Below are 10824 nucleotides of genomic sequence, written 5' to 3' on the forward strand. Positions count from 1 at the left end.
AAAAAATTAATAGATAGCCTAAAGTATGTAACTTCTACCAGGTTTGATGTTACTCATGGCATGCTCAAGTCTGAAGATCTTAGTTTAAGGGAGGCTGCTGGAAATTAAATCAAGATTAATTATTATTCCTAAGTTGTCTAGGATTTGGTATTTACTAGGTTACTTAATTCATGTCTAGTTAAGTTTTATTTACCAAATTCATATTGGAATAGGTTTTGTTAGTCTAGTTAAATTTGGTTTGTAATATTATAAATAGGGGTGCTACTACATATTTTCTATTGTAGAGAGATAACTATGATGTAGAGAGATTCAAGAGTTTATGAGTTGTGAAAAAGACTCCTACCACGTTCTCTCCCTAGTTTAATAAATTTCTTCTATATAGTCTTTATTAAATTTTTTGCTTGTGCCTAAATTATTCTTGAGTATTTCAATCATTCATTGTTGAAACATGTTCTCAACAAGCAAATCATAACTCTGCTGAGCCGTAAATTCTTTGAACTCATTCTCTTTCATGATGAACATGGAGGATGAGTCATTCTTTATAAGTCGGTGAATTCTTGCTTCGTCGCATTGAAATCTGAAATTACTATTTTGTTTTTGCAGGCACACGATTTAGGAAGTGTAGCTCGATCACCAATTGGGCCAAGAAGATCCTCTGATGAAAGTAACAATGTGAATTGGGCGAATGACAATTAGTAATCTATTAGGATAAACTTTATTTTCTGGGTATTGTTGTTGAACAACTCTTTGAAGGTAACAATCTGGATGATATAATTTTTGGATACTTGTGTTTTATATATGATGAATATATTTTGTTTATTTAGTTCTCTGTTTGTGTTAAAATTAGTATAATGATGAATGTTTGATTACACAAGGAGGCAGTAAAAAAGATTTAGATGTGGAATTACAAAATTAAATTGTTAAAACTGCAATATTATAATTATAGAGGTTTAAAATGCCAAAATATTATATTTACAAAAATATTTTATATAATTAAAGCAATAATGGCGGTTATAATGCCGTACTAAAAACAAAGGATTTTAACGATACATTATTGCAATAATGGCGGTTACAACCCCCGTAATAAAAGATTTAGAAAGCGACGTCAATAGGTGCATATTGCGGCAATTTTTGAACAAATTACGGCGATTACGATATAACCGCCGCAATATACTTGTGGCGACAACGATTTTGGCGGTGCTGGGAACGCTATTTTTGGTAGATTATGGCGGTTTGAACCGCCACTATATGCATAAATAACCGCCGCAATAACCACCTTATTAGAGTCTTCACATGTCCGAACCACCTCAACCTTGCCTCCCGCATCTTGTCCACCATAGAGGTCCCACCTTGTCCTAAATATCCTCATTCATAATCATATCTCTCCTAGTATGCCCACACAAGAGGTTGTGAGTTGCTCTGATGGTAAGCACCCTCCATTTCCAACCAAGAGGTTGTGAGTTCGAGTCACTCCAAGAGCAAGGCGGGGAGTTCTTGGAGGGAAGGATGTCGAGGGTCTATTGGAAACAGCCTCTCTACCCCAGGATAGGGGTAAGGTCTGCGTACACACTACCCTCCCCAGACCCCACAAGTGGGATTATACTGGGTTGTTGTTGTTGTATGCCCACACATTCATTTCAGTATCCTTATTTCCGCTACTTTCATCTTCTGGACATGAAGATTCTTGACTGGCCAATACTTCGCCCCATACAATATCGATCGAATCATAACTCTGTAAAACTTATCTTTAAGTCTTGGTGGCATGTTCTTATCACACAAGATCTGGATGCGACCCTCCATTTTATCCACCCCATTCCAAGACGATGTGTGGCGTCTTTATTAATCTCCCATTGCCTTGAATTATAGACCCAAGATACTTGAAATTTCCTCTCTTGGGGATGACTTGTGTATCAAACGTGACTTCTATGTCAGCCTCGTGCATGACGTCACTGAGCTTGCACTCTAAGTATTCTATTTTAGTCCTGCTCAACTGGAAACTTTTAGACTCTAGGGTCTGTTTTCAAACCTCCAGCCTATTATTAACATTGCCTTACGTCTCGTCAATCAATACTATGTTATCTGCAAATAGCATGCACTATGACATCTCCCTTGGATATCCAATTCATCCATCACTAAGGTTAATAAGTATGGGTTGAGAGTTGATCCCTAGAACCTTATATCTGCTTAAAAATGTATCGCCCTATACCTTCTAGTATTTGGCTCGAATTAAAGTTCCTTTATTCTGAATCAATAAATTAATAAAAAGTTAAATATAAATCACTATTAAAAAAAAAGGCAGCCCGTGCCCGCTATGCGCGCGGGGTATATAGATCACTATAAGTTAAGTTCATACTTTAGTTTCACATTATATCAGTGTTGAAAATTGTGATAGTTTGACCGTAACTTAAATTACATCAATGAACCAATAAATTCTTTTTGCCTCTGGCATAATCTTTTACTAGTTGAAAAAAACAAAATCATTTTTGAAATTACACCTGCAGTTAATCTTGGTATATCAACCCTTACTACTTCAGAGAAAACCTTTCTTTTCATAAAAGACAACTCCCTTGTTTTGTATACTAATTCACAAAAACATTAATTTATTTGCCTCTGTTTTACAAAGTTGTTAATATATGGCTTATGTGACCTGATCATAAACTTGGAGTCATTTGTCAAATATCCATTCACGGCAAGCTTTCCAGGTTTTCATAAACTAGGTGAGACTTTTCCTTGTTTACTACGTATTATTCTTTTGACATCCAAAATTTATTCTCTGTTATTAATTTTCATTTTCCCTCATAAACAGCGAATTGAGCTCCGAAGCAGATTTAATCAGTACTAATTTCGCATGTATATATTAGCTAGTTTTACTATGATGTGATCAAATGCATGCTAATTGTGCCAATGTTAACTAGCAGTTAAAGTGACATTTTCAAACCATGTAATTTGTAATAGCATTAATTCCGTCTATGACTTATTTTGTCTTGATAAATCCGCCTAGCTACTTTTTCTTCTCTTTTTTTTCTCCCTTTTTTAGTTACCTGAGTTTTGAAGTCTTAAATCCAATTCTCAGAGATAAAGAAGAAATTCATACTGAGTTGGCAATTCTAAGAGAAGTTTCGAAAAAATTCAAACAAAGATTAGTTTATTACGCATATAATATTCCTAAATGGGAGATAAAGAAAAGTCTAAATTCAGTAGGAGAAATTTACGTCAAAAACACTCGCATATTCGCATTTATGGATTTTCATAATTTCCACTTAAGGAATTTTAGTGCCTCGGCAAGACTTGTTATTTTCCTTAAGCACCACATTGTGGTTCCCAAAATTCTTTTTATATCGTGTAGTAAATTGAGATAGTCACTTTTAAGTCCGCTATTTAAAATATATTCACAATTTATAATGTATTTAAAGATTAACTAATTCATCCAAATTTCAGGACTAAGTATCCTGGATTTGAAAATTCAGGACTTATAGCCCATTCGGCCTAGCTGAAAAAAACAGTTTATTTTGAGAAGTGTTTTTTTTTTCAAAAGTACTTTTGGTGAAAAACAGTTTGTGTTTGGCTAATTAATTTAAAAAGTACTTCTAAGCATCAATTAGTGTTTGACCAGCTTTTAAAAAGTGCTTCTAAGTGTATTTTTCTCAAAAGTGCTTCTAAAAAAAGTGCTTCCGGGAAGAAACTACTTTTTTCTGCTTCTTCAAAACTGCTTCTTGCTTCTCCTCAAAAGCACTTTTTTTTTCCTCCTAAAAGCTTGACCATATACTTCAAATTTGAAAAAAGTACTTTTGAACTAGGAGAAGCTTGGCCAAACACGCTATTAGTGTCCGAAAATTTAGGACTTAGTGTCCTGAATTTTTTATCTAATTTAAAATTCAGGACTAAGTGAACCACTAATTTAAAATTCAGGACATAAGATTCGAATTTCAGAACACAATTTTTGAACTTTAGGACACGATGTCCTAAATTTCTGAACTACTAATTTAAAATTCAGGACATAAAATTCGTACTTCAGGACAAAATTTTCGAACTTTAGGGCACGATATCCTGAAGTTTGAATTTTGAGCTTTAAACTCTAGGACATTGTGTCCTGAAATTTGTGTGAAATTGGCTAATCTTTAAATACATTGTAAACTGTAAATATATTTTAAATAACATGCTTAAAAGTGGCTAGCTAATGTCATTTCCACCAGTAAACTTCGCATAATCTTATCAAGATTTGTGTGCTGATCCAATGATTATCTTTTGAGGTATCAATCTCGATTAAAAAGAAATTGAATCTACTCGGTATTATAAAATGAAGGTAACAAACAGAGGACAATTACCGAATAGAATTGGCATTCAACTAGTCCAATCCAGGAGGAAACAAAAGAAAAAAGAAAAAAGCAATTAAATAATAACATATAATGTGTTAATCAAAAAACTATCTAAAATGAAGAGGGTAATTTTTTTTTTACATATATCATTGTTTTCTAGGTTACAAAACTAGGGTTACTAGCTATAGACAGTTATATATTTAATTTGTTTTTCACATATCATTTAACTCGATTGTGTAAAAAAAATACACACTATCAGTTAGTTACGTTAATGTTGATTATCCATTCTACGAAAAGTGACGAGGTTCGTTCTATTATTGGCCAACTTTTGGGAACATTTTGGAGCATTATTAATTGAAAAGCCACTCTCTAAAGGGTTAATTTCTTGCGTATGGTTTAAAGATGTTTTCCTAAAAAATATTTTCATGGAAAATGAGTGATTTTATCATTTATTTTTTCTTGTTTGGTTGGTGAGTGAAAAAGTTTTTCCGAAAATATTTTTTTATGCTACTTCCCTCACTCCAAGTCCCCATGTTTCTGTGCTCTCCCCCTCCAAATACCCAACATTTTCAGGACTATATTTTCTTCGAGACTTTAATAATTCTTCTAAATTTCACACAAACCCAAAGGAACTAATGTGCTGCTTTATTTTTTATGCAAAAATAATATTGAAATTTGTGCTCCATAACTAAAAAGAAAATACTCTTTTTTTGGTTGAAAAAGAAAGTACTCTTTCTACAACATCAAAATAAAGTACCCATTTTATTGAAATAAAAAAAAATACATTTTCTACATCATGAAAAGAAAATACTCACTTTGTTGAAATAAAAAAAAATCCCTTCTCAACATCATTTTCTTGAAATGAAAAAAATATTTTTTCTACATCATAAAAAAAAAGTATTTTTTTTGTTAAAATAAAAAAAACTGCTTTCTTATATCACGAAAAGAAAATACTCATTTGTTGAAAAGACAAAAAAAGCTATCTATAACAATATGGAAAGAATGTACTATTAATAATATTTTTATTTAGGGTGGGGCAGTGGTGAGGGGTTGGGGGTTGGGATGGGGGTGGGTAGGTGTGGAGGTGGGGGTGGGTAGGTGTGGGGGTGGGGATGAGGAATATGGTATGGAATGTTGAAAAAGAGTTTTGGAAAATATTTTTCCTTCTCTTGATAAGGAAAATATTTTACACCAATTGGAGGAAAATGAGTTCATGAGAAAAATATTTTCTAAAATATTTAAGCCAACCAAACATGAAAAAATTAAAAAATATTTTTGAAAAATATTTTTATTAGTACCAAACACACCCTAAAATTTTCACAATCATATATCCATTTAAGTTAAAAGTCTTAACATTTTGTTGCTGCTAGTTTTACTACGTAGCTTCAATCCTTTAAGTTGGCTACTCTAAAAACTCTTGAGGCTTCACTATATATTTTTCCATTATAAATACAACAAGGTAGAGAAAACTGGAAGAAAGAAAAGGAGAAAACTTGTCTAAAAACTTATGGCTGGAAAATTAGTTATGAAAAAATCTACTTTGTCATTCATACTTCTTGCCACTTTCTTCCTTTCTGTTGCTTATGGTCGCCATTATCGTTTCATTGTGAGTTTAACTTTTAATGTTTTTCGGTTAAGGCCATCAGTCTAATCTGCATTTCTTTTCATCTTCTGAATATCTGATCATATATAGATTTGGCTAAATAACGTTGCGTGGCCACAGGTTAGAGAAGTTTCTATTAATAGGCTCTGTGAATCAAAGAAAATTCTTACTGTCAATGGACAATTTCCGGGGCCAACTATCTATGCTCACAAAGGGGAAACTATTATAGTTGATGTTTACAACAAAGGGAAATACAACGTCACTATTCACTGGTATAGGTGTTATCTCTTTTTTCCCCCTTATAAATAAGCTTCGCACGTCACTATAGTGGTATCAGCGACTCGACACGTATTATATTTTACATGAAATATAATATATTGCCAACGATGATCAATAGAAGTTTGCCAAATAACTTATTTTCGTTGATTTTAACTTTTATATACTGACGACGTATAAAAAACTTGTAGGCATGGAGTCAAACAACCACGATATCCATGGTCAGATGGTCCTGAATATATAACCCAATGTCCAATACAAGCAGGTGGTAGATTCAAGCAAAAAATCATATTATCTGATGAGAAAGGGACACTATGGTGGCATGCACACAGTGGATGGCAACGTTCAACAGTTCATGGTGCACTTGTTGTCTATCCCAAACAAGGGACTACTTATCCTTTCCCGAAGCCTCATCGCGAAATACCCATCATTATAGGTACAACCAGATCTTTCTATAATAACATTCCCATATAACAATTATTAGTGGCGAAATTAGAAATTTTTTCAAGGGTATTCAAATTTGAAATAAGCGAAAAAAAATTTCCCACAAAGGGTGTTCAATATGTGTTATATACCTTTAATTAAAACATAATATTTTACCTATATACACAGTGCAATTTTCCGTCGAAGGGTGGTCATTTGACCACCCTTGTGACCATGTGGCTTCGCCACTGACAATCATTCATTACAAAAGCCAAATTTTTCTTGGAACCGATTTTTATGTAATGTTATAGAGTAATATATGTCTTCTTAACAACACTTCACTATAACAACCAAAAAATATATCATAACAAAAGACTGCTATAGATAGATTTGATTGTACAAGCAAAGGCAAAACTAAATCGAGTTTTGTTCATTCATTGCTTTAGGCTTGAAATACACACACATATATATGTATATATATATAGCTTACATTTTAAGATTTACGTTCATTCTGAACTTACGAACTCTAGATTATTGTTTCGTTTCTATCTACAATTTTTAGACTAATAATTAGTGATTGTCTTCAAATTTTGTATGCATGTGGGTTTTATTTAGATTTGTCACCAACTCTAACTTACTACTTATTCCATTTTTGTTTGGCTTAAAGGTGAGTGGTGGAAGGAAGATATTAAGAAACTCGTGGATGAATTTGTAGCATCAGGAGGTCAGTCTAGAAATTCTGATGCTTTCACTATCAATGGTCAGCCAGGTGATCTTTACCCTTGCTCAAAGAATGGTAAGTAAATCCTTGGCTATATATATCAGCAGAGTAAATGACATTGACTTATATTCTCAATCCTCTTGCATCATAGGCATTAGTTACCCACAAAAATTAGATAACAGATTTGGCAATAGAAATCTTTGTATTAAACTCAAACTTTTCCATTCTATTAGGTAGTTGAAACTTGAAAGTAACTTTTAAGATATGACCTTTCACTATATCAACTAGAGTTCTATGCACTAATAGTAAAAATAAAAGTTCACAACTATCATGTTAAGTTAACCTGCAACAATAATACGTAAGAGGGTTGACTTTTAAAAAGTAGCTTATAAGCTAAAAGCCAAAAGTCATAAGTTAGTAATACCTAATTTTTATTTTTGTACTTTTCATGCCTAAAAGTAAGTGCTTTTAAACACTTTTTATCATTGTTAAACACAAAAAAAACTAGAAAAGCACTTAAAATAAACCAATAATATCAAGCATAGTGTGTGTGTGTATATATATATATATATATATAATAACATGAAAAATAAAATAATAATATATTCAATAACGATGTAATTAATTGCACTTTCAGTGTATATATATATATCTCCCGTTTTAGGCCACTTTATTTTCTTGATTGTTTTTAATGGTTGTGTAGGAACTTTCAAGCTAGAGGTGGAGTTTGGGAAGACTTATCTACTGAGATTTATAAGTGCTGTAATGAATGAACTTATGTTCGTTAAAATTGCAAATCACAATCTAACAGTAGTTGGAATAGATGGAAGCTACACAAAGCCATTGACACGAGAATATATTATGATAACCCCAGGACAATCAATCGATTGCATTTTGAAAACTAACCAAAAGGGTGATCAATATTACTATTTAGCTGCTAGAGCATATTCCAATGGGACTACCTTTGATAACACAACTACTACAGCAATTTTGAAGTATAAAGGGAAAGATCACAAAACTTCATCACCTCCTTTATTTCCATATCTTCCCTCTTACTATAACACCACTGCTGCCGTGAATTTCAGTGGTAGCCTAAGAAGTTTAGCTTCCAAAAAACATCCGATTTTTGTCCCCCTCGAAATAAAAGAGAGAATGATTTCCACTATTTCAATTAATGCATTCCCCTGTCCTGCAAATGGTACAAACTCTACATGCCAAGGGCCTAACGGGACACGATTTGCGGCTAGTATGAACAACATAAGTTTTGTCAAGCCAACGTACGATATATTAGAGGCCTATTATTATCACATTAACGGTGTTTTTGGGACAAAATTTCCTAGTTTTCCGCCATTTAAATTTAATTACACTGCTGATTACATGCCTTTGGAACTTGAAATATCGGATTTAGGGACAGAAGTGAAAGTATTGAAGTATAATACTACAGTTGAAATGGTTCTACAGGATACTAATTTGGTCGGTTCCTTAGACCATCCAATGCATCTACATGGATACAATTACTATGTTGTCGGATGGGGATTTGGAAATTTCGACGAAAAAAAGGATCCTTTGAATTATAATCTTGTTGATCCTCCTCGAGTAAACACAATTGCTGTTCCTAAAAATGGTTGGACTGCAATTAGATTCAAAGCAGACAATACTGGTAAGTTTTAATTTCTTCATAAACATTTATTTTCATAGCTTAATTATTATTATGTGATTAATTATCACTTTATTTTATTATAAATATAATGTTGTTTGTAATTTTTAGGAGTTTGGTTTATGCATTGCCATATTGAACGTCATATAACATGGGGTATGAAGACTGCGTTTCTGGTGGAAGATGGCGAGTACCCAGAAGAACGGATGTTGCCTCCTCCCCCAGATATGCCACCATGCTGATTTTTCCCGGAAAGTTTCTTTATATATGTATATGCTAGAGAACTTATCCGAGTTTCGCGCGGTCTAACATAAAAAAATATAGAATTAGTTCAAACATTTACATTAAAAAGTTGCTGTAAGTCTAAAAACTTTTCCAAACATATAGAGAATACCAACAAAAGGAAACAAACATATATGATAATTAGACATATACATATAATATATAAGAGAAAGATACATACAAAAAAACTGTTAAAAACAAATCCAAATAGAAGGTAATGTATCTTTTTGTAATTTTTGTCAACAATACAAAAATTGATTGTACACTGATGCAAGAAATTAGGAGATAGTTTGAGTTAGTTTCATTTGTGTATGAGATGTAGTGGGTTACAATGGTTACTTTTTGCTTTGCTATATTGACTGTTATGTATTCTTTCTTCCGGATATCGAATTAATGAAAATGCATCCTTAGTTTGGTTTAATATATTACTCAGGAAGCTTATTTTCCTTGTTTTTCCATTACAGTCTTCGAATCCTTGTGATTCCTGAAATTACTTCCATCATAAACTTACCAATAATTACTTGACTGGCAAATCAAAACTATTTAAGCAACAAATTATGTATACAATAAAACAAATATTAGAGAGTGCAAAACTAAAAGTGTTAGACTGAATTTATCAGGAGATACTTGTTCATCAACATCTTCTATTAATTTGATTTTGCCGTCGAGAATTAACCGGCAACGTCAAAGGATTCGAAAACATATTACACATAACTTTTTCGACCCCTGACCTCCACATACAGTATCCATTATTCTACCCCACTGAAAAAAAAAACATTGGGAAATTAAATTATCTATTTGAACCTCTGATGCTTTCACTATCAATGGTCAGCCAGGTGATCTTTATCCTTGCTCAAAGAATGGTAAATAAATCCTTGGCTATATACATCAGCAGAGTAAATGACATTGACTTATATTCTCAATCCTCTTGCATCATAGTCATTAGTTACCCACAAAAATTAGATAACAGATTTGGCAATAGAAATCTTTGTATTAAACTCAAACTTTTCCATTCTATTAGGTAGTTGAAACTTGAAAGTAACTTTTAAGATATGACCTTTCACTATATCAACTAGAGTTCTATGCACTAATAGTAAAAATAAAATTTCACAACTATCATGTTAAGTTAACCTGCAACAATAATACGTAAGAGGGTTGACTTTTAAAAAGTAGCTTATAAGCTAAAAGCCAAAAGTCATAAGTTAGTAATACCCAATTTTTATTTTTGTACTTTTCATGCCTAAAAGTAAGTACTTTTAAACACTTTTTATCAGTGCTAAACATCATAAAAACTAGAAAAATACTTAAAAGCCAATAAACACTTAAAAATAAGCTAATAATATCAAGCCTAATATATATATATATCTCCCGTTTTAGGCCACTTTATTTTCTTGATTGTTTTTAATGGTTGTGTAGGAACTTTCAAGCTAGAGGTGGAGTTTGGGAAGACTTATCTACTGAGATTTATAAGTGCTGTAATGAATGAACTTATGTTCGTTAAAATTGCAAATCACAATCTAACAGCAGTTGGAATAGATGGAAGCTA

The 10824-nt window shown here is 32.4% G+C and overlaps 1 protein-coding gene across 1 annotated transcript; it reads left to right on the plus strand.

Moving 5' to 3' along the window:
- Nucleotides 1-5823: 5823 nt before the first annotated feature.
- LOC107823927 (laccase-15-like) lies at nt 5824-9655 on the plus strand. Its single transcript, XM_016650640.2, has 6 exons — nt 5824-5922; nt 6010-6191; nt 6387-6631; nt 7286-7414; nt 8043-8999; nt 9108-9655. Exons 1-6 carry the CDS (start codon nt 5824-5826, stop codon nt 9236-9238), a joined length of 1743 nt encoding a protein of 580 aa, XP_016506126.2. The 3' UTR covers nt 9239-9655.
- Nucleotides 9656-10824: the final 1169 nt, after the last annotated feature.

Source organism: Nicotiana tabacum, chromosome 12 (genome assembly GCF_000715075.1).
Source record: "Nicotiana tabacum cultivar K326 chromosome 12, ASM71507v2, whole genome shotgun sequence".
NCBI lineage: Eukaryota > Viridiplantae > Streptophyta > Magnoliopsida > Solanales > Solanaceae > Nicotiana > Nicotiana tabacum.